This window comes from Rattus norvegicus, chromosome 5 (genome assembly GCF_036323735.1).
Source record: "Rattus norvegicus strain BN/NHsdMcwi chromosome 5, GRCr8, whole genome shotgun sequence".
NCBI lineage: Eukaryota > Metazoa > Chordata > Mammalia > Rodentia > Muridae > Rattus > Rattus norvegicus.
The window spans coordinates 131,978,100-132,002,055 of NC_086023.1; the positions used below are offsets into that span (position 1 = coordinate 131,978,100).

Sequence of the window (23,956 nt, forward strand, 5' to 3'; positions counted from 1 at the left end):
ATCGTTTCCATGCCTTAGATGCCTCCAGCTGGAAGTACGTATAGGCTAGCATTCATTGCTGTTTGTTTTCTTAGTGATGGCTACTCTAACAGATGACATCTAGTATAGGTTTAATTTGCATCTCACTGATAGCAAAAGATGCAGAATACTTTTCTTTTCTTTTCTTTTTTTTTCGGAGCTGGGGACCGAACCCAGGGCCTTGCGCTTGCTAGGCAAGCGCTCTACCACTGAGCTAAATCTCCAACCCCCAGAATACTTTTCCTATTTATTGACGATCTGCATTTCATCTTTGAGGAACTTTATGTTCTTTTCATTAGCCCATTTGTTAATTGGGTTGTTTGCTATTTTGATAAACAGCTTCTTGTGTTCTTTAGGTGTTCTGTACATTAATCTTTTGTATATGTTTATGTAGAAAAGAATTTCCCTTACAGAATATACCCTAATTAAAGGGTATGAAATTAGAAGGGGAACTATTTGTAAAGTAGAAGGGGGAACACAGAAATAGTTGAGGAAGACAAAAGAAGAGATGAATATAACCAAAGTACATTATATGTGAATGAAAATGGCACAATGAAACATACTAGTTTATCATTTAATATATACCATAAATAGCAGAAATAAATACAAATTTACTATTTTAAAACATTCTCCTACCCTCCAAATTATTGCCTTGCTCAGCCATCATCAGACAACCTTACTTTTTCAGTAGATTGGCATGAGCACAGAGACCCACAATTGGATTACATGCAGAGACTAAAATACTTTTAAACAGTGAATCCTAAATGGAATGTTATCATCACACCCTTCCAAGAGGGGTCAGGGAACTATGCAAAAGACAAAGCAGAAACATTGTGATAGCCAGAGGGGATGGATCACACCAAAGAAACTGTTGCTTTCCAGACACAACAGGATTGATGCACACGTGAATCATAGATCCTGTGGCAGCATCACAAGGCCTGTCCAGGTTTAGGCGAAAGTGGACACAAGCTCCCGTCTCTAACTAAGAATCTTTCTCAGTTCAATTGAGATATGCTTGCAAAGGAAAAAAAATAATTTTCTACAATGGAGTTCTACAATTAAGGTTAGACACCATGCCTAGAAGTAGATGGCTAGCACAAAATGAACTGAATGGTAATTTTCTAGACTTTTGGTCTCATATCACTTTGATCATTTTTGTCTTACTGGTCTTTTCCTTATATTACGTTTTCTGATTTTCTGTTTTTATGGTGTGTGTGTTGCTTGTTCTTTTTAAACATTATTTTTGTCATTGTTGATCTTTAAATCTGGTTTGCTACTTGATGTTTGCCTGTTTTCTAAACAGAAAGAAAGTATACAGTTGGAGGGAGGGAGGAAAAATTTTGGAGAAGTTCAGGGAGGAGAACTTTGATCAGAATACATTGTATGAAAAATAATTTTCAATAAAAATCCTACTATCTACTTTATTATAAAGCTTTGGCAATTATTTCCAGCCCTATTCTGTGTCCTCCATTAAACGGAATATTGCAAATAATAAGAAAGGGAACATATTTTGTATCAAAAAGTACCAAAAGTATTTGGAAAAATCTAAATAACATCAATGTTTAAAGTGGTACTTTCAACAGTATATGACTATCAATACAAACAAGTTTGCTTTCAGTTTTTCTAGTGTTCTCAAGCAAAATTTAGGGAAAATATTGTGAAAAGCCATGCCTCCTTTCAGATATCATCACTGGACAAGCAAGTCATGTTGGAACAGATCTACTGTAAACAACAGAGAGCTCAGGAGTGCTGCAGTGTGTGTGAGCTCACGCGGCTTTTTATAGAAATAAGCATAGTAGAAATCTTCCAGTTTTCTCTCTGAACAGATATGTAATCGAGAATGACAAGTGATAACATCACCTTGGAGGAAACTGATTGAGCCTGGAGAGCACACAACACTGAGCTAGAGGATGTGTAAATGAATACTGATGAAGGAGCTTTGATGAGCCACCTGCAGGCACACAGGATTTTTGAAAGACCAGGGAAGAAATTCTTCCTAGATTCTGGAGCTCAAGTAAGTGATCTGTGTATGGATGCTGTTTGAAGACAAGTGTATTTCCTGCCTCTGTAAGTCTAGTCTTATGGTTTTAACTTTAATAGCTAATAGCTAGACAGCTCTTCATTATATGTGGAGCTTATAAATCTGTCAGGAAGTTAAGTCCTTCAAAAGAGAGGGTTTGTTTCCAAATTTCATTATTAAGATGGCAGATGTGGTCTGGTGTGCTCTGAATTTCAGAAATTATACTATTTCCACAGCCTTTTGTAAAAATAAAGAATCAGAGAGAAGGTAGTGGGGCTAGTGTTTTAGACTCGACACTCACCAGTAGAGGTGTATTCAGTTAGTAAGGTCTGCTTACTAACTTTAAGTTATATAGTAAGACATATATGATAAAGTATACACATAAATATTCACCAAAAGATCACATCAATACTTTGTTTATTTAAAAGGTACTCTTTGTAAAGAGATTCATTAATGTTTAACTTAAATGCAATGAAGCCTGCATTATATTTAAAAGAAATAATTTGTTAGATATATACATATAAGAAATTGCCACCTATGGTCTACATAACTTATAACCGTGACCTCAAAACTGTCTTGTTGAAATTTTGGGACCATTTCCTCCTGTCCCCTTTCTTTGTCCCTAAAAAACCCACTCATATGTTTTTATAATGATTATTTATTTTCTAGACATTTGTGTACGTGCTATTATACCATATGAGTAAATCTCATCTGACTCAATGCTACCAAATCCTCTAGAGATTGATATCTGACATTTACAGAAATGGTTCGCTCCCCTTAATGATGTATATATTATATGACTAGCCATAGATTGTTTATCCATTTTATTGTCAGAAAAATGGTTATTTTCAGCTACTGGCTTTTAATGTATCAATACTATATACAAGACTTATGCACTTTTATTTCTCTTGCAGTTTTCTTTTAAGAATAAATATCCTTAATAAATTCAATCATTAGGTTAATTGTTCTGAAAGTTGTGATGTCGTAATGGAAGGTGATACCAGAATCATACCAGTCACTTAGAGATTACATTTCTTGTTATGTCTCCTTGTTTGCTGTAACCTGCTCTTCCAGATAATAAGCCAACCAATCACCTACCCACAGCATGTGTGTACATCATATGATGAAGTAAGGTTATATAACTTGTTTTATAAATGTAAAAAATATATAATTAGCTTTAATGTACTCTAAACACAAAAAGGCCAAGTAGACCTTTCAGTAGCAGAGGGATTTTGATAATCTCCATGGCCATAGGAATTTTCACCTCCTGATTTTGACTCATTTCTAGTACATATGGCTAAGGCTTTAACAAAGTCCTGTATTTCTTTTTAGTATATGTGTTGTTTGAAACTCTTCATAGTTGTTAGTAAGCAGGCTGACTTGGCATGCTAACACAGTGAATAAACTCATATCCATGACTTTAGGGTGATTTGTGTTTACCTAAAATGCAGGATATCAGTTAAGTTTGAAGTACTTTATTCATTTTGATATGGCATATTCAAAGAGTCAGTTATATTCATATAAAACTTGATTTCTTTAAAATTAAATTTGAATATGTACAATGCTTTTGCATAAAAGGTTAATTTAGAGTAAAATATGAAGTTTAAATTTAGGAAATGCCAATGTTTTATCTATCATTTATCTATCTATCTATCTATCTATCTATCTATCTATCTATCTATCTATCTATCTATCTAACATCTATCATTATGTCTTTGCTTTATTATTACTTTGAGATTTTTCTGTTTTATATAATAAATTTTGATCATACTAACCTCCAAAAGCATCCCATTTCCATTCCCTTTTTTCCCCATCTTTATTAACTTGTGTTTACATTTAGATTGTTATTTCCCTTCCCAGTTTCTGGGCCAACATCCCCCTAACCCCTCCACGTCCCCTTCTATATGGGTGTTTCCCTCCCCATCCTCCCCACATTACCACGCTCCCCCCAACAATCATGTTCACTAGGGGTTCAGTCTTGGCAGGACCAAGGACTTCCCCTTCCACTGGTGCTCTTACTAGGCTATTCATTGCTACCTATGAGGTTGGAGTCCAGGGTCAGTCCATGTATAGTCTTTGAGTAGTGGCTTAGTCCTGGAATCTCTGGTTGGTTGGCATTGTTGTTCATATGGGGTCTCGAGCCACTTCAAGCTCTTCCAGTCCTTTCTCTGACTTCTTCAACGGGGGTCCCGTTCTCAGTTCAGTGGTTTGCTGCTGGCATTCGCCTATGTATTTGCTGTATTCTGGCTGAGTCTCTCAGGAGAGATCTACATCCGGTTCCTGTTGGCCTGCACTTCTTTGCTTCATCTATCTTATCTAATTGAGTGGCTGTATATGTATGGGCCACATGTGGGGCAGGCTCTGAATGGGTGTTCCTTCTGCCTCTGTTCTAAATTTTGCCTCCCTATTCCCTCCCAAGGGTCTTCTTGTTCCCCTTTTAAAGAAGGAGTGAAGCATTCACATTTTGGTCATCCTTCTTGAGTTTCATGTGTTCTGTGCATCTAGGGTAATTCAAGCATTTGGGCTAATAGCCACTTATCAATGAGTGCATACCATGTGTGTTTTTCTGTGATTGGGTTACCTCACTCAGGATGATATTTTCCAGTTCCTTCCATTTGCCTATGAATTTCATAAAGCCGTTGTTTTTGATAGCTGAGTAATATTCCATTGTGTAGATGGACCACATTTTCTGTATCCTCGGTTGAAGGGCATCTGGGTTCTTTCCAGCTTCTGGCTACTATAAATAAGGCTGCTATGAACATAGTGGAGCATGTGTCTTTGTTATATGTTGGGGCATGTGTTGCGTATATGCCCAAGAGAGGTATAGCTGGGTCCTCAGGTAGTTCAATGTCTAATTTTCTGAAGGAACCTCCAGACTTATTTCCAGAATGGTTGTACCAGTCTGCAATTCCACCAACAATGGACTAGTTTTCCTCTTTCTCCACATCCTTGCCTGCATTTACTGTCACCTGAGTTTTTGATCTTAGCCATTAGCACTGGTGTGAGGTGAAATCTCAGGGTTGTTTTGACTTGCATTTCCCTTATGACTAAAGATGTTGAACATTTCTTTAGGTGATTCTCAGCCATTCGGCATTCCTCAGCTGTGAATTCTTTGTTTAGCTGGGAACCCCATTTTTTAATAATGTTATTTGTCTCCCTGCGGTCTAACTTCTTGAGTTCTTTGTATATTTTGGATATAAGCCTTTTATCATTTGTAGGATTGGTAGAGATCTTTTCCCAATCTGTTGGTTGCCACTTTGTCCTAACAACGGTGTCCTTTGCCTTACAGAAGCTTTGCAGTTTTATAAGATCCCATTTGTCAATTCTTGATCTTAGAGCATAAGTAATTGGCATTTTGTTCAGGAAATTTTCTCCAGTGCCCATGTGTTCGAGATGCTTCCCCACTTTTTCTTCTATTAGTTTGAGAGTATCTGGTTTGATGTGGAGGTCCTTGATCCACTTGGACTTAAGCTTTGTACAGGGTGATAAGCATGGATCGATCTGCATTCTTCTACAAGTTGAACTCCAGTTGAACCAGCACCATTTGCTGAAAATGCTATCTCTTTTCCATTGGATGATTTTGGCTCCTTTGTCAAAAATCAAGTGCCCATAGGTGTGTGGGTTCATTTCTGGGTCTTCAATTCTATTCCATTGGTCTATCTGTCTGTCTCTGTACGCATACCATGCAGTTTTTATCACTATTGCTCTGTAATACTGCTTGAGTTCAGGGATAGTGATTCCCCCTGAAGTCCTTTTATTGTTGAGGATAGTTTTAGCTATCTTGGGTTCTTTGTTATTCCAGATCAATTTGCAAATTGTTCTGTCTAACTCTCTGAAGAATTGGATTGGTATTTTGATGGGGATTGGATTGAATCTGTAGATCGCATTTGGTAAAATGGCCATTTTTACTATATTAATCCTGCCAATCCATGAGTATGGGAGATCTTTCCATCTTCTGAGGTCTTCTTCAATTTCTTTCTTCAGAGGCTTGAAGTTCTTATCATACAGATCTTTTACTTGCTTGGTTAAAATTACACCACACCGAGGTATTTTATATTATTTGGGACTATTATGAAAGGTGTCATTTTCCTAATTTCTTTCTCGGCTTGTTTCTCTTTTGTGTTAATTTTATACCAAGCCACTTTGCTGAAGGTGTTTATCGGGTTTAGTAATTCTCTGGTGGAACTTTTGGGATCACTTACATATACTATCATATCATCTGCAATTAGTGATATTTTGACTTCTTCTTTTCCAATCTGTATCGCTTTGATCTCCTTTTGTTGTCTGATTGCTATGACTAGACCTTCAAGAACTATATTGAATAAGTAGGGAGAGAGTGGGCAGCCTTGTCTAGTCCCTGATTTTAGTGGGATTGCTTCAAGTTTCTCTCCTTTTAGTTTAATGTTCTCTACTGGTTTCCTGTTATGGCTTTTACTACGTTTAGGTATGGGCCTCGAATCCTGTTCATTCCAGGGCTTTTGTCATGAAGGGGTGGTGAATTTTGTGAAATGCTTTCTCAGCATCTAATGAAATGATCATGTGGTTTTCTTCTTTCAGTTTGTTTATATAATGGATTACGTTGATGATTTTCCATATCTAACACCATCCCAGCATGCCTGGGATGAAGCCTAGTTGATCATGGTGGATGATTGTTTTGATGTGCTCTTGGGTTCGGTTTGCCAGAATTTTATTGAGTATTTTTGCGTCAATATTCATAAGGGAAATTGGTCTGAAATTCTCTTTCTTTGTTGGGTCTTTGTGTGATTTAGGTGTAAGAATAATTGTGGCTTCCTAGAAGGTATTTGATAGCGCTCCATCCGTTTCAATTTTGTGGAATAGTTTGGATAGTAGTGGTATGAGGTCTTCTATGAAGGTCTGATAGAATTCTGCACTGAACCCATCTGGACCTGGGCTCTTTTTTGTTGGGAGACTTTTAATGACTGATTCTATTTCTTTAGGAGTTATGGGGTTGTTTAAATGGTTTATCTGTTCCTGATTTAACTTCGGTACCTGGTATCTGTCTAGGAAATTGTCCATTTACTTCAGATTTTCAAGTTTTGTGGAATATAGGTTTTTGTAGTAGGCTCTGATGATTTTTTGAATGTCTTCTCATTGTGTAGTTATGTCTCCCTTTTCATTTCTGATTTTGTTAATTTGGACAAACTCTCTGTGTCCTCTCATTTGTCTGGCTAAGGGTTTATCTATCTTCGTGATTTTCTCAAAGAGCCAACTTTTGGTTCTGTTGATTCTTTCTGTGGTCTTTTTTGTTTCTACTTGATTGATTTCAGCTCTGAGTTTGATTATTTCCTGCCTTCTACTTCTCCTGGGTGTATTTGCTTCTTTTTGTTCTAGAGCTTTTAGGTGTGCTGTCAAGCTGCTGATAAATGCTCTCTCCTGTTTCTTTCTTCAGGCACTCAGAGCTATGAGTTTTCCTCTTAGCACAGCTTTCATTGTGTCCCATAAGTTTGGGTATGTTGTACCTTTATTTTTATTAAATTCTAAGAAGTTTTTAATTTCTTTCTTTATTTCTTCCTTAACCAGGTTATAATTGAGTAGAGCATTGTTCAATTTCCACGTATATGTGGGCATTCTTCCCTTATTGTTATTGAAGACCAGCTTTAGCCCGTGGTGGTTTGAGAGGATGCATGGGGCTATTACTATCTTTCTGTATCTGTTGAGGCCTGTTTTATGACCAATTATATGGTCAGTTTTGGAGAAAGTACCATGAGGTGGTGAGAAGAAGGTATATCCTCTTGTTTTAGGATAGAATGTTCTATAATTTTCTGTTAAGTCCATTTGTTTCATGACCTCTCATAGTCTGTCTATGTCTCTGTTTAATTTCTGTTTCCATGATCTGTCCATTGATGAGAGTGGGGTGTTGAAATTTCCTACTATTATTGTGTTAGGTGCAATGTGTGCTTTGAGCTTTAGTAAGGTTTCTTTTATGTATGTAAGTGCCCTTGTATTTGGAGGATAGATATTTAGGATTGAGAATACATATTGGTGGATTTTTCCTTTGATGAATATGAAGTATCCTTCCTTATCTTCTTTAATGACTTCTAGTTAAAAATCGATTTTATTTGATATTAGAATGGGTACTCCATCTTGCTTCTTCAGACCATTTGCTTCGAAAGTTGATTTCCAGTTTTTCACTCTGAGGTAGTGTCTGTCTTTTTTTCTGAGGTGTGTTTCCTGTAGGCAGCAAAATGCAGGGTCCTCATTGCGTATCCGGTTTGTTAATCTATGTCTTTTTATTAGGGAGTTGAGGCCATTGATGTTGAGAGATAGTAAGGAATAGTGATTATTGCTTCCTGTTATATTCATATTTGGATGTGAGATTATGTTTGTGTGCTTTTCTTCCCTTTGTTTTGTTGCCAAGATGATTAGTTTCTTGCTTTTTCTAGGGTGTAGCTTTCCTTCTTATGTTGGGCTTTTCCATTTATTATCCTTTTTAGGACTGGATTTGTAGAAATATATTGTGTACATTTGATTTTGTCATGGAGTATCTTGGTTTCTCCATCTATGTTAATTGAGAGTTTTGCAGGATACAGTAACCTGGGCTGGCATTTGTGTTCTCTTAGGGTCTCTATGACATCTGTCCAGTATCTTCCTTCTTAGATAGTCTCTGGTGAGAAGTCTGGCGTGATTCTGATAGGTCTGCCTTTATATGTTACTTGACCTTTTTCCCTTACTGCTTTTAATATTCTTTCTTTTTTTTTTTGGTGCATTTGGTGTTTTCACTATTATGTGATGGGAGGAGTTTCTTTTCTTGTCCAATCTATTTGGAGTTCTGTAGGCTTCTTGTGTTTATAGGCATCTCTTTCTTTAGGTTAGGGAAGTTTTCTTCTATGATTTTGTTGAAGATATTTACTGGTCCTTTGAGCTGGGAGTCTTCACTCTCTTCTATACCTATTATCCTTAGGTTTGATCTTCTCATTGAGTCCTTGATTTCTTGTATGTTTTGGACTAGTAGCTTTTCCATTTTCCATTATTTTTGACTGTTGTGTCGATTATTTCTATGGAATCTTCTTCTCCTGATACTCTCTCTTCCATCTGTTGTATTCTGTTGCTGATGCTTGTATCTATGGCTCCTTGTCTCTTCCTTTGGTTTTCTATATCCACGGTTGTTTCCGTTTGTGCTTTCTTTATTGCTTCTATTTCCATTTTTAATTCCTTCACCTGTTTGATTGTGTTTTCCTGGAATTCTTTCAGGGATTTTTTTGATTCCTCTTTATAGGCTTCTACTTGTTTATTTTTGTTTTCCTGTGTTTCTCTAAGGGAGTTCTTTATGTCTTTCTTGAAGTCCTCCATCATCATGATCAAATGTGATTTTAAATCTAGATCTTGCTTTTCTGGAGTGTTTGGATATTCAGTGTTTGTTTTGGTGGGAGAATTGGGCTCCGATGATGCCATGTATTCTTGGTTTCTGTTGCTTAGTTTCCTGCGCTTGCCTATGGCCATCAGGTTGTCTCTGGTGTTACCTTGTTCTGCTATTTCTGACAGTGGCTAGATTGTCCTATGGGCCCGTGTGTCAGGAGTGCTGAAGACCTGTTTTCCTGTTTTCTTTCAGCCAGTTATGGCAACTGAGTGTTCTGCTTTTAGGCGTGTAGTCTTTCTTGTCTACTGGTCTTCAGTTGTTCCTGTGGGCCTGTGTCCTGAGTTCACCAGGCAGATTGCTTTGAGCAGAAAAGTTGGTCTTACCTGTGGTGCTGCAGCTGAAGTTGCTCATGGGGTGCTGCTTTTTAGCTCCCCCTGAGTGCAGCATCAAGGAGGGCCTGTGCTGCCTTTTCCTTGAGCCCCCGTGCCCTGGGGTCCCAGATGGCATTAGGTGTTTTCCTCTGGAGTCAGAAATGTGGGCAGAGTGTAGTCTCTTCTGGCTTCCCAGGCATGTCTGCCCCTGTGTAGCTTTAGCTCTCCCTCCCACGGGATTTGGGTGCGGAGGAGTTTTGACTGGGTCCCTTCAGGTCTGAGTGGTGTCTGGAGCACAGGGGAACTGCTGCTGGAGTGCCCCTATCTTCCAGTTCCCAGAGGCCCTATAGAATTTCCTCTTGGGCCAGGGATGTGGGCAGGGGTGGGCAGTATTGGTGGTCTCTCCCTCTCTGCAGTCTCAGGAATGCTCACCTGTCTGGGCGGTGAACTCTCTCTCCCTAGGGGTTTGGGAGCAGTGAGCTGTGGGCTGGGATCAGTGAGGTTCTTCCATCCCTTTTTTTATCTGTCCACTTTAAGCCTTTCAAGACCAATTTTATGTTACCTAGATTGTCTTGGATGTACAGTCCTCCAATGGAGTGTGGTTAACTTTCTTTTTTTTAATTTTTTTTTAAATTTATTTAATACATAATAATAATTCTTTGGTTTCCGGGCAAACATCCCCCTCCCCCCTCCCCTTTCTTATCGGTGTTCCCCTCCCCACCCTCCCCCTATTGTCCCCCTCCCCCCAACAGTCTAGTTCACTGGGGGTTCAGTCTTAGCAGGACCCAGGGCTTCCCCTTCCACTGGTGCTCTTACTAGTATATTCATTGCTACCTATGAGGTCAGAGTCCAGGATCAGTCCATGCATAGTCTTTAGGTAGTGGCTTAGTCCCTGGAAGCTCTGGATGCTTGGCATTGTTGTACATATGGGGTCTCGAGCCCCTTCAAGCTCTTCCAGTTCTTTCTCTGATTCCTTCAACGGGGGTCCTATTCTCAGTTTAGTGGTTTGCTGCTGGCATTCGCCTCTGTATTTGCTGTATTCTGGCTGTGTCTCTCAGGAGAGATCTACATCCGGCTCCTGTCGGTCTCCACTTCTTTGCTTCATCCATCTTGTCCAATTGGGTGGCTGTATATGTATGGGCCGCATGTGGGGCAGGCTCTGAATGGGAGTTCCTTCAGTCTCTGTTTTAATCTTTGCCTCTCCCTTCCCTGCCAAGGGTATTCTTGTTCCCCTTTTAGAGAAGGAGTGAAGCATTCACATTTTGATCATCCGTCTCGAGTTTCATTTGTTCTAGGCATCTAGGGTAATTCAAGCATTTGGGCTAATAGCCACTTATCAGTGAGTGCATACCATGTATGTCTTTCTGTGTTTGGGTTAGCTCGCTCAGGATGATATTTTCCAGTTCCAACCATTTGCCTACGAATTTCATAAAGCCGTTGTTTTTGATAGCTGAGTAATATTCCATTGTGTAGATGTACCATATTTTCTGTATCCATTCCTCTGTTGAAGGGCATCTGGGTTCTTTCCAGCTTCTGGCTATTATAAATAAGGCTGCGATGAACATAGTGGAGCACGTGCCTTTTGTATATGTTGGGGCATCTTTTGGGTATATGCCCAAGAGAGGTATAGCTGGATCCTCAGGCAGTTCAATGTCCAATTTTCTGAGGAACCTCCAGACTGATTTCCAGAATGGTTGTTCCAGTCTGCAATCCCACCAACAATGGAGGAGTGTTCCTCTTTCTCCGCATCCTTGCCAGCATCTGCTGTCACCTGAGTTTTTGATCTTAGCCATTCTCACTGGTGTGAGGTGAAATCTCAGGGTTGTTTTGATTTGCATTTCCCTTATGACTAAAGATGTTGAACATTTCTTTAGGTGTTTCTCAGCCATTCGGCATTCCTCAGCTGTGAATTCTTTGTTTAGCTCTGAACCCCATTTTTTAATAGGGTTATTTGTTTCCCTGCGGTCTAACTTCTTGAGTTCTTTGTATATTTTGGATATAAGGCCTCTATCTGTTGTAGGATTGGTAAAGATCTTTTCCCAATCTGTTGGTTGCCGATTTGTCCTAATCATGGTGTCCTTTGCCTTACAGAAGCTTTGCAGTTTTATGAGATCCCATTTGTCGATTCTTGATCTTAGAGCATAAGCCGTTGGTGTTTTGTTCAGGAAATTTTTTCCAGTGCCCATGTGTTCCAGATGCTTCCCTAGTTTTTCTTCTATAAGTTTGAGTGTATCAGGTTTGATGTGGAGGCCCTTGATCCACTTGGACTTAAGCTTTGTACAGGGTGATACGCATGGATCGATCTGCATTCTTCTACATGTTGACCTCCAGTTGAACCAGCACCATTTGCTGAAAATGCTATCTTTTTTCCATTGGATGGTTTTGGCTCCTTTGTCAAAAATCAAGTGAGTCAAGTACATTCAAGTACAGTCCTCCAATGGAGTGTGGTCAACTTTCTAATCCTTATACTCTTTGAGAAATATAGCACTTTTTTCCAGATGCTACCAATTGTCAATTGTTCTAAGCATAGGGGCGAATTTATGTGCCCAATTTTCTTTTTCATTTGACATGTATTAGGTGTGCACAAGTTATATGCACAGTATCATGGATACATCTGCCCTAGTGTGTGCAGAAGGTGTTTCCTTTTAATCATCTACCATCTTTGATTACTATACTGCTTCTGAACCCCCTTAACGAATGATCCTTGAGCCATGGGAGGGAGAGAAACGAGGAATATACGTTCCTTTAGTGCTAATCATTTTCAGTATCTTATTTTCCACACTTTGGCCAGTTGTAGTTATCTTTCTTAATCACTATCTACTGAAAATACCAGCTCCTGAGATGATGATTAGGAGACATAGTCTGTGAGTGCTAGGATAAATCATTAGGAGTCAATTAAATATTATGTCAGTTTAGCAGCAAACTAAGCTACATTTTTATAGCATATAGTTTCTACTACCCCACTTTAAGTTCTGGGTGGACCACACTACTAACCACTATCCAGGAGCCACCCCAGGTGCATGGATGAAACACACACACACACACACACACACACACACACACACACACACACTAAATTATTATTTCTTTAATTTTATTTAATCCTTTTTACATTCCAGGTTTTATTTGCCTCCTGGTCTACCCTCTCATTGTTCTATATCCCATACCTCCACCCTACCCTCATCTCTACGAGATGTCCACACCCCCTTCACCCCACCAAACCTTTCTACACACTGGGGCCTCTAGTCTCTTGAGGTTAGGTGCATCCTCCTTGACTGAAACCAGACACAGAAGTCCTCTGCTGTATATGAGTTAAAGGCCTCATATCAGCTAGTGTATGTTTCCTGTTTGGTGGTCCAGTGTCTGAGAGATCTTGGGATCCAGGTTTGTTGAGACTGTTGGTCCTCCAACAGGGTTGCCCTCCTCCTTAGCTTCTTATAGCTTTTCCCTAATTCAACCACAGGGGTCAACAGCTTCTGTCCATTATTTGGGCATAAATATCTTCATTTGACTCTTTCAGCTGTTTGTTGGGTCTTACAGAGGGCAGTCATGATGGGTCCCTTTTTGTGAACACTCCATAGCTTCAGTACTAGTGTCAGGCCTTGGGACCTCCCCTTGAGCTGTATCCCACTTTGGCCTGTCACTGGACAAAGTTTTCTTTTTCTTTTCCTGCAGTTTTTGTCCCTGCAGTTCTTTTAGACAGGAACAATTCTGGGTCAGAGTTTGACTGTGGGATGGCAACCCCCTTTCTCACTTGATGCCTGGTCTTTCTGTTGGAGATAGGCTCTACAATTCCCTCTCCTCACTGTAGGGCATTTCATCTAAGGTCCTTCCCTTTGAGTCCTGAAAATCTCTTACCTCCCAGGTCTCTGGTACATTCTGGAGGGTCCCCTACCTCCTGTCTCCTGAGGTTGCCTGTTTCTATTCTTTTTGCTGGCCCTCAGGGCTTCAGTTCTATTACCCCACCTGATCATGTTACCCTCTTCCCTTCCCAGTACCCTTTCCCCACCAGGTCCCTCCCTCCCTCCCCCATTATGTGATTAATTTATTCTCCCTCCCAAGTGGGGTTGAAGCACGCTCACTTGGGCCTTTTGGCTTGTTAAATTTCTAAGTTCTATGGACTTTATCTTGTAAATTCTATCCTTTATTGTGGCTAATATCCATGTATTAGTGAGTACATACCATGCATGCCCTGAGTTATCTCACTCAGGATGATATTTTCTAGTTCCATTCATTTGCCTGCAAAACTCAGGACACCCTCATTCTTAATAGCTGAGCAGTATTCCATTGTATAAATGAACCACATTTTCTGTATCTATTCTTCTGTTGTGGAACATCTGGGTTGTTTCCAGCTTCTGCCTACCACAAACATTAATTTACTTTAATATACGTTTAGCTCAATAGTTGGGGACATCTAAGCCTCACATGGCTAATATGCCCTTACCTTCACTCCCAACTTAACACCTTTGTATCTTCCCTCGGTTTAGTTGCTCAGTTACCTTTACTGCCAGCTTAATACCTCAGCTTAGTTGGGTTTCTAGTCTCCTGCCTGCTACTCTAGGCCCAGATGGAGAAGCGGCCAATGGCTGCTCCATCTGAGATCTCACATGGGTGATCTCTCCCTCTCTCTCTCTCTCTCTCTCTCTCTGAAGCATGGAGAATCTCTTTTTCTTCCTGTGTCTTCTCGGGAACCTGGAAGTCCTCCCTTTTCTACCCAGCCATTAACCACTAGCATCTTTATTGATTGATCAAGAACCAATTGGGTAACAGGACCTTCAATGTTTCACACACAGACTCCTGATCAAAGCACCAGACCACCTCCCCCAATAGATTTTTCCTAGGGTCTACATCCTGTCTAGTCATACTTGAATCATAAAACATGATGAAATAGAAGACTTTGGGGCAGTGGGTAAATGTATGGAGAAGATATCTCCTAATCAGAATGATGTATGAGGATAGAGACATTCTATCAAACACTGGTAAACCTTAGTATTTAAAAGTAAATATAATAAGCTTGACCATTTTATAGATATGAAGACCATCTATCTATATACACAATGTAAGCCTTATATCCCGTTGCTTATGACCTCTTTCTGGGATCATTTTCAGATATGATGAAGCCTGAGTTCTCTTACTTTTCTGGATTGTGTGTGTACTTTCTTTTTCTGCAAGTAACAATTTCTTCAGGTAAGAAGCTTATTAGCTTATTTTCATTTACCTTTCCCTTTTAAAATCTTTTCATATTTTCTTTGGCCATTTTATACACATGTATAGTAAATTTAAGTTGTGTTCACTTCCATTCCCCATTCACACTACCTTCCTTCTCTCACTAAAGCCCTTCTTCCATTCAAGTCCCACACTGACACTACTGAAAACAGTGATACTCTATATCCCAGAAACCATTCAGTTCCCATAGACACTCAGGCATGTGTGTGGGCTCTTTATCCCCTCCCTGACCACGATGAAATTTTGACAGATTTGATAATGTGCAGTGATCGTGTCTGTGACCACAGCTGCCATGACTGCATGAGTACAAGGTGTTATATCCAGAGGACTTTTTTCCTGCACTTATTAACATTTCTTCCCTCTTTATTCATTTTGCCTCTCTGCTTCAATGTTTTTAGAGCCTTGAAGGGAATGATATAGCTGTTCAATTTGGAGCAGAGCATCCCTCAATCCCACTATCCTGGCCAGCCATGGGTTTCTGAATTAGGGAACACACCCTGCAACAGGGAACTTCTTTGATGAAGGCATTGCTCGGCACTAATTTTTAGAGGAAGGAACTTGAAGATAACTTGTTTACTTTTTTCTACTCAAAGTTTTGCTGCGCATGGGATCTGAGATTCACTTCTGATGACTCCTTCTGCGTTTGAGGAGCAGAAAGTCATCTTTCCATTGTTATAACAAGTAAAACCCCAGAAATCAGAAAATCATTGTAGCTCCATAAAAGTGAGATGACTAGGAGACCAGGAGCCAAAGCAAATCTCCCCTGTTTTAAATTGTTTCTTTGAGGAATTCCATCACAGTTCCCAGCAAGTGACTTCTTCTAAGGCCTTTATATCCCATAAAATTAAAAAAAATTACACCAGGCAGATTCTTTCTCCATATGATTGTTTTTAAAGTAGAGAAAGAAATTATTGGTGCTTTCTGCTCTACAATCATTCACAGTATATCTCTAAGGTACAATAAAATAGTATTGTGTTTTCAAAAAGTAAAATATTGATGGACTACAGGGAATATAGCCAGAGCTGAACATTGGATCAGCTAGGTGCAATAGGCAGTATTTAGTATGTATTTTTAAAACAGAGTGTAGAGACAGGAGATTCTTGGCATCAGACTAATTGGTATTCATTGTACTTCCACAGAGAAATGGATGGTAACTACTCCCACAAGACACGTATTAGCTAGAGTAGGAGGCCAGGCTGAGCTCAGCTGTCAGGTGATCCCACCACAGAGTGTGGGGTATATGGAGGTGCGCTGGTTCAGGAGTGGCCATTCCCAACCTGTTTACCTATACAGAGGTGGCCATAGCATGAGTGGAGAAGCTGCTCCTGAATATGCAAATCGTACACAGTTTGTGAAGGAGGCCATTGGAGAAGGCAAAGTGACCCTCCGAATTCATAATATCAGCATTTTGGATGATGGACCTTATCGATGTTCATTTAATGATAGTGGTTTCATTGATGTGGCCAGCATGAACCTCAATGTGACAGGTAAGTTTCTTGTGGAGCACAATGTACAGTGCATTTATGCCCAATAAATTGAAATACCTGCAAATTATGTTGGTGATTTTTGATTTTCTTTTTTTCATATTTAAAATTTTAAGTATTAAAGTTTTATTATTTACCAAAATAATATATATATATATATTATATATATGTAAGATAACACTGAAACATTGAGGCATCCATATAAACTAATTGCTCTCATCTGCTAGCTCAGTGATATCAATTTGCTTTGAAATTTTTCTTTGATTTTTTGAGATTGCATTAAAGATTACATAATATTCTTCTTCCATTCATTCTCTCCAAATCCTTCCATATATCTCTTATTTGTAGAAATGCTAAGAAGTAATATACCTGGAATATAAGGTAGATTTACTTTTACCTTTGTGAATTCTCCATACTGATTCCCAAATGATTGCACCAGTTTCAGTCCTACCAGAGATGAATCGGGGTTATCAGTTGCCCCCACTCCTTAAGCATTTGGTGGTGTTTTTTTTCTTAATCTCTGCCATTTACATGGAGTAAGATCAAATCTCAAAGATGCTTTGATTTGCATTTCCTAAATTTCTAAGGATGATAAACATTTTTTGAGACTTTACTTACCATTTATTTCTCTTCTTTTGAGAACGTTTGTTCAGGTCCCGGGGTCACTGTTTTGAAAGGGTTTCTTCCTTCCTTCTTTCCTTCCTTCCTTTCTTTCATTTGTGAGTTTTTATTCATTGTTTATATTAATCCCCTGTCAGTTGCATTGCTGACAATGATTCTTCCTCTTCATTTAGTTGATTGTCTCTTTAGGTGTGCAGAAGCCTTTTAGTTTCATCAATTTCCATTTATCAACTATTAACCTTAATTCCTGGGGAAATGGGGTAGTAATAAATGTTTTCTAAACCTCTGTCATGTTGTATGAGGCCTATATTTTTTCTAGTAGTTCCTGGTTTCATGGTTATGTTTTTGATCTACTTGAAATTAGTTTTTGTGCAAAGTGATCAACTCTAGTTTAATTTAATTCTGTATGTGAACATCCAGTTTTCTCAGATCCATTTGTTGAAGCAGGTACTTCAGAAAACATTAAAACTTTAAAGTAATGAGTAAAAATCATATGGCCAACTCAAAAATACACTGTGTAGTGGATAGACATCAAGTGCCAACTGGTTACTGTAACTCGTAAATCAAGTATTGTATTAATTCACTAAAGTTCTGAGATCATAGAACAAACTATTTTTTTTCTTGAAATTGTCAGTTCAACTTCAACACAATATCCTGATTGTACTTTTTCTCATTTTCTCCAGCAGTTGGATTGGAGACAGAGATCCATGTTCAGGCTCCTGATGCTGATGGAGTCATAGTGGAGTGTAATTCAGGAGGGTGGTTCCCAAAACCCCAAATGGAGTGGAGAGATAGTAATGGGGAAACACTTCGACACTCAATGAAATCATATTCACAGGATGAAGCCAGATTTTTCCACATGAAGATGGCTCTTCTCACAAACAGGTTACAGGGCAACATCATTTGCTGTATTTTTAACCCTGTAACAGGTGAAGAGAAGCAAACAAATATCATCCTAGCAAGTGAGTACTCTCATCAGGTTTGACTGTTGATCTGGAAGCATAAAGACAAAATCAAGAAGGCAATAAGCATGAAAAAAGCTTATTATTTTACGGAGTTCCCTTTGGGTTTTAGTAAGCAAGTATTGTCATGAGGTATGATGTCATGAGTATCAGAAGGCAAGTAGACAAAGACAAAGGCAGTCTATAATAAAAACACCTTGATTGACATTGAGAGTTATTTCAGTAGACATAATATTTTTGTGTAAGTTTAACAAGATATGTATTTTTGGTAACTAAGAATGTTGATATATTTATTTAGTTTTATTAATGTTATTTATGCTATTTATATTTTATCTATGTGTTTTATCTACATTCCTATAGATCTAGGAAATGAATATATAATTAACATCATGCTTCTAATTTTTATTTCATTTATTTGTGTGTATGTGTGTGTGTGTGTGCATGTATGTGCACACATGTGAGCATACATGATGAAGCATGTGTAAAGGTCAGAGAATAACTTTCTTGAGTTAATTTTTCTTCTCCCACATTGGGTTTCAGGGTTTAAACTTGGGTCCTCAAGCTTTTGTGGCAAGTAGTTTTACGTACTGCACCCTACACTTAATGATATTTTTACTTTTGTCTATTCATTTATTTTTGATTTTGAGAAAAAATCTCATCCTGAAGTTCTGGCTGGACTGTATCTTGCATCATTTACTAGGCTGGTCTCGAATGTACTCAGATCTGCATGCTGTTGCTCCTAGAGTGCTGGGATGGAAAGTATGTGGCATTGTGCCTGTGGACAACCTGTATGAACGTTTTTTTTCTTTTTCTTTTTTTACATTATGAATCCTAAATGAGTTTAAGCAAAAAAGTTTTATCATTATCATGCAATATTCAGTAGCATTCTTACATCTGAGTGTAGTGCTGAATGATAGACTACAGAATCCAGGAAAATCAGTAAGTAAGTAACATTGTAAGTAACATGTGTTACTAAAGCACAGACTGCTTACTCTTGTCTGTTGTTTGAACGTGTAATATGTGAATACCAAAGATGAATCAGAAAGATTTTGTATATAGTGTATATAAAAATTATCTTTATCTAACAAGGCTCTATTAAGGATGATTCTAGGAGAATGGTGTGGGGGTAACTGTACCTTAGATTTCATTTCTTACTTCATGGAATCTTTTTTTAATATTAAGAGGCTCTCTCTCTCTCTCTTTCTCTCTCTCTCTCTCTCTCTCTTGCTCTCTCTATCCACTTAGAAGATTAGAAAACAAACAGAAAAATAAATGTTTCCATGTGTATATGTGAATATGTAAGAAATTTTCTGGGATCACAGCAAAATTCATGAATTGAAGGCAGGTATGAAGACATATGCCTGTAAACCCTGAGGTAAGGATGATGGAGGGTTTAAGGACAGTCTAGGGTACAAAGTGAAAACCTGCTGAGAGAGAGAAAGAGAGACACAGAGACAGAGACACAGAGAGATATTCTACAAATTCTGTGGAGATTAGAGATTTCTGCATATATTTTATATGCAGTAAAACATATTTTAGAATGATAACAAGGTGACAAAAATGAATCTGACACAGGGACATTGTATAATGAATACATCATAGACATCAGATTCCAGGACTTTAAGGAGAAGAAGGGTATTTAGGATCAACAATTTCCCAAACCATTGATGTGGTTTATAGTGTTCATATTGGCTTTAAGACATTCTGTCCTTTCTTTTAGATGAACTCTTTTATGAAGACCATATTTGGATGAAAATTTTAGTTATCATTGCATGCATAATACTCTTCATCATCAGCTTTCTTCTACTCATCAGCTGTTTTTGCAGAAGACAAGGTAATTATATGATGAAGGTAGAATAATTAAGAGATCTTTTAAGAAATTTTATTCCAAGTCATGTGAGTGTTAGGCAAAGCTAAATGGTATTGATCTTCCAATGTGATGCTTATCACAAGCAGACTTATGATTATTTTTCATCTTAGAAATGTTGAATTTCATATTGATAACATTGAGATTCCCAAGACATGGGCGTTCTTATGGATTGTGTCTATTGACATGCCTTCTGACCTCTTAGTTCCCATAGTCACTTCTATAGCTCTAAAGGTGTATACAATGAAGTAATAAAATGAATGAAAAATTAAAATTTGAAATTAAAGGAATAATTTCCTTTTTCAGAAGTAGTTCAGTTCAAAATGGAATAGATTCAACTGCTTCAAATATAGATCTCCTAGTAGAGCAACTTTATCTCATTCTGTTTTGCCACTGGTTACAAACCAAACTTTCAGATGGATTTCTGCTAAATAGATCAAGAGGTCATGAGATAGTGACTCCTACCTTTCAGGTTATTGCCTGTAGGCTAGTATAATACAATCATGTGCACCTTGTTGTATATTCTACCTTTCTCTGTTCTAGGATGTGCATCTGGATACGTGTCTAAATGTTTTTGTGTGTTCAACTCGTGGCCAGTTCAAATACTGAATTTCTTATTCTGTACTGGACTACTCTTTGGTATATACTTACCTCACCGGTCCAGAGGTAAATGAGATTAGTAGTGGTGGGATATGCCTTACTTGACCTCATTTTGCTAAAACATTGTTTCCTGGAGACTTAGTTATGTGAGAATTACATCATTACCAGGAGAACCTGTGCTTTTAATGACATCTCACAAGACCATTTTCCAGCATTAAAATTGCAAATGTTAAGGACTAGAGCCACTCTCAGCGATTCCACAATGGTTCTAGCTGTGGTAGGTATCAGAGCTTCCTGCTCTTTCTACCACAAAGAGGGAAACAAAAGCATGGTCAGAAAATATGATCAAGTTCAGTGAATCACTTTTAAGTATTTAAGTATTGGTTTCACTTAACTTTCAGTATGAATCCATGACACCAAGTCAATTTTTACTGACTATTTGGTGCTCACAGTCTACATTGCACCATGATCGATCTTAATTTTTCCCAATGACTTCCACTGCTAATAAATATCCTGAACAAATATGCCCTTTAGGGGAATTTAAGAAACTTTGAAATCTTTCTGTGGGTGCATTTCTAATAAGATGTGGCTATTATCTAAAAGTGAATTAATTATTGATATAATTATGCTAATTGCTTTTGATGCTTTGGCAGCTCTCCGTTATTTAGAGGCTTACAGGGAGATTCATGTAGAGAAGAGTTAACATCAATCAAAGCAAAGAAAATTTTCATTATTTTATTTTATATTTCATTTCATTTTATTATTTTTAGCATGACATCCCAAGCAGAAGTGAGAAATTTAAAGTTATAGGGGTTCCAGCAAGGCTTTCATTATTCCTCTATTTCCCATTATCTTGCTAGATAGGTCCTGTAAAAGAATATATATAGACAGGTATGTCAAACATCTCTATTGAAAATTATAGCATCTAACCTTGGAATTTATGAAACCAAGGGAGAAAAAGAAATCCTTCATTATTGTGCAATTAAAATGAGTACATTGCTATTGAAAATATCAACACACAAATCCAAAGTGGGAATAAACCAAACCAAACCAAACCAAACCAAACTAAACCAAACCAAACCAAACCAAATCCCAAATTCCTCAAAACATCTGCATTCAACTAAATTCTTCTTGCTTCTAAATATTCTGTAGGAGAAAATGTGAGGAGCCAAAGACTAGGACAAAGACCATTTCTGCTTTTGAATTATTCTTGCTTATAAATGATCTTTTGAATTTTCTGAATACACAGAGATTACTTTGGAAAGGATTAAGTGTAAATTGAGCTGGATTATATGTTGAATATATGTGTAATTCTTAAGTAACTACTAAGATGCAAATAATTTGCACATCATTAAAAATAGAAAAGGCAGCACTTGCTATTGAGTTGTGTGTTTCATATGTATTAACTTTGAGTATATATATATACACATATATTCCATATATAGATTACAAATAATTTTCTTGTCCTCCCATTTCAGTAGTTGTCTTTTTACTCAGGTTTATTTTTTTTTTGTTTTCCAGAAGCTTTTTGTTTCCAGTAGTTTCTCCCAGTTTTGCTTCTTTTGTCTCTGTTTCATTGCAGAGAAAAATGCCAACCATTACATGTTTAATCTGTTGAATTGATATTTTGGTATGTGACGTAATACAGAGGTTTGACATTTTTCTTTTACATGTGGGCATCTAGTTTTCCCAGGACCACTCACTGACAGTAGTATTCTGTTTCCATTGCACATATATGGTGCCTTTGTCAACTTCAATTGATTACAAATAAATGGGTGTGTTTCTAGGCTCTCTGTGCCGTTCCATTGATGAATCCACCTGTTTTTGTGTCAGTGCTGCATTGTTTTCATGCTGTATCATTGCACTGGAGTTTGGAAGTTGGAGGTTTAGTCCAAAGGTATAGAGGTAGCCTAGCAAGCATAATACTCTAGGTTTAGTCCTTGAAGCTGAAAACAAAATTATGTAGTTTGAATTATGACATCCTCAAATTTGAATTTTATGTACAAGATCTTTTGGCCTACTTGGGAATAAATTTCTGGTGCCATATGTGCTTCAGAATTGTATTTGATTTTTGTTTATTAAATTTAAATGTTCTTTTTCTTCAGAGTTTCATACATGACTACTATAATTATATCATTTTCACTTTTTTTCTCCCACTCCAAATCCTCTTGTGGCTCTTCAACCTTTCAAACGTATGAACTCTTATTCATTAATAATTACTGGTTCTTAATATATATGTTTATATACAATACATAAATATAACTTGCTGAGTTTGCTAAGTGCTGCTTATATGTATATGTGTTTAGGGCTAAGCATTTGGTATTTGATAAACTTCTCAGGGGCTTCTCTCTGTAGAAGACTGATTTTTTTCTCTCTGCAGCCAACAATGGCCTGCAGCTCTTAATCTAGGGGTAGGGCCTTGTGGGATTTCTGCCAACTATGTTGGCCCATCAGCTGTTACTCATTGTTCAGATCTTGCTGAAGAGACCATATTGTTGTTGACTTCTTGAGTGCCCCATCTTTCTAACCACTAACAATAGAGGTGTGCATCACAGTACTCACCCCTAATTAAAGACAATTGGTAGCATGCAATGGAATATTAAATGTTATTTTTAAGAAAGTTGACCCTGTTGTACACAGTCTCACTAGTTTCCTAATTTTGTCACCTTCTTTAGTCTCTCTTTCAGATCCCCAGTTTCCTTTATACAACAAATGGATAAAGGACTTGCTATTTGTGATACTTTTTCTGACAGTATTTTTTGTCTTACCAATCATTGCCTTAATATTAAGGCGACTTTCACCCACATGTCTGAATAAACAGTAGAAGAACAAGGATGTCATCATGGACAGCAAACCAGGACTGGGAAAGGCCCATAAAGTCTCAACCCTATATAGAAAACATCCGAGAAAAAGCTGGGAGCAGGAAAGATAATTTCCACAGGAAGGAGCTGCCAACTGATTGTCCAGTGTCAAAACATTAGCCCTGAAAACATACATAAAAGTCACATTATGCAAGCTGAACAGGTTATTTTGGGAATATATATTATTACATTTATTATATGTACATTATATATCCACATGTGTATTATATGCATGCAATAAAATTATTTAAAAAAGAGGTCATGGACTTAATGCTTAGGGATGGTTGTATGGCAAGGTTTGAAGGGAAGAAAGTGAAAAGATTATTATAATTAAATTATAATTTCAAATGTTAACAAAAATCTTACTAAAAATGAGAAAAGTCATGACTGAGATATTCTACTTGTATAGATTTAATTACATCTTTAAAAAATATTATTAATTTTTAATTAATTCACTTTACATCCCACTCACTGCCCTCATCTTTTCACCCCTCCCACAATCCTTCCCCCATACCTCCTTCTCCTTTGAGCTGGTGCTCCCCTCTCCCGATGTCTACCCACTTTGGAACTTCAAGGTTCTGCAGGGTTAGGCACTTCCTCTCTCATTG

At 37.8% G+C, this 23,956-nt stretch overlaps 1 protein-coding gene across 1 annotated transcript; it reads left to right on the forward strand.

Moving 5' to 3' along the window:
- The first annotated feature begins 1,770 nt into the window (after nucleotides 1-1,770).
- Nucleotides 1,771-23,596, forward strand: Skint8 (selection and upkeep of intraepithelial T cells 8). Its single transcript, XM_008763957.4, has 7 exons — nucleotides 1,771-2,032; nucleotides 14,837-14,914; nucleotides 16,093-16,440; nucleotides 17,742-18,020; nucleotides 19,741-19,854; nucleotides 20,431-20,553; nucleotides 23,163-23,596. The coding sequence occupies exons 2-7, from the start codon at nucleotides 14,839-14,841 to the stop codon at nucleotides 23,309-23,311; spliced, it is 1,089 nt and encodes a 362-aa protein (XP_008762179.2). The 5' UTR covers nucleotides 1,771-2,032; nucleotides 14,837-14,838; the 3' UTR covers nucleotides 23,312-23,596.
- The last annotated feature ends 360 nt before the right edge of the window (nucleotides 23,597-23,956 follow it).

What these genes read in the sequence shown, in the direction of transcription:
- Skint8 (XM_008763957.4), top strand. Translation starts at nt 14,839, where the DNA reads ATGATGAAGCCTGAGTTCTCTTACTTTTCTGGATTGTGTGTGTACTTT. An exon ending in GCAAGTAACAATTTCTTCAG is followed by an intron (nt 14,915 to 16,092) that starts GTAAGAAGCTTA and finishes GTACTTCCACAG; the next exon opens with AGAAATGGATGGTAACTACT. An exon ending in CTGTTTTTGCAGAAGACAAG is followed by an intron (nt 19,855 to 20,430) that starts GTAATTATATGA and finishes TCTCTGTTCTAG; the next exon opens with GATGTGCATCTGGATACGTG.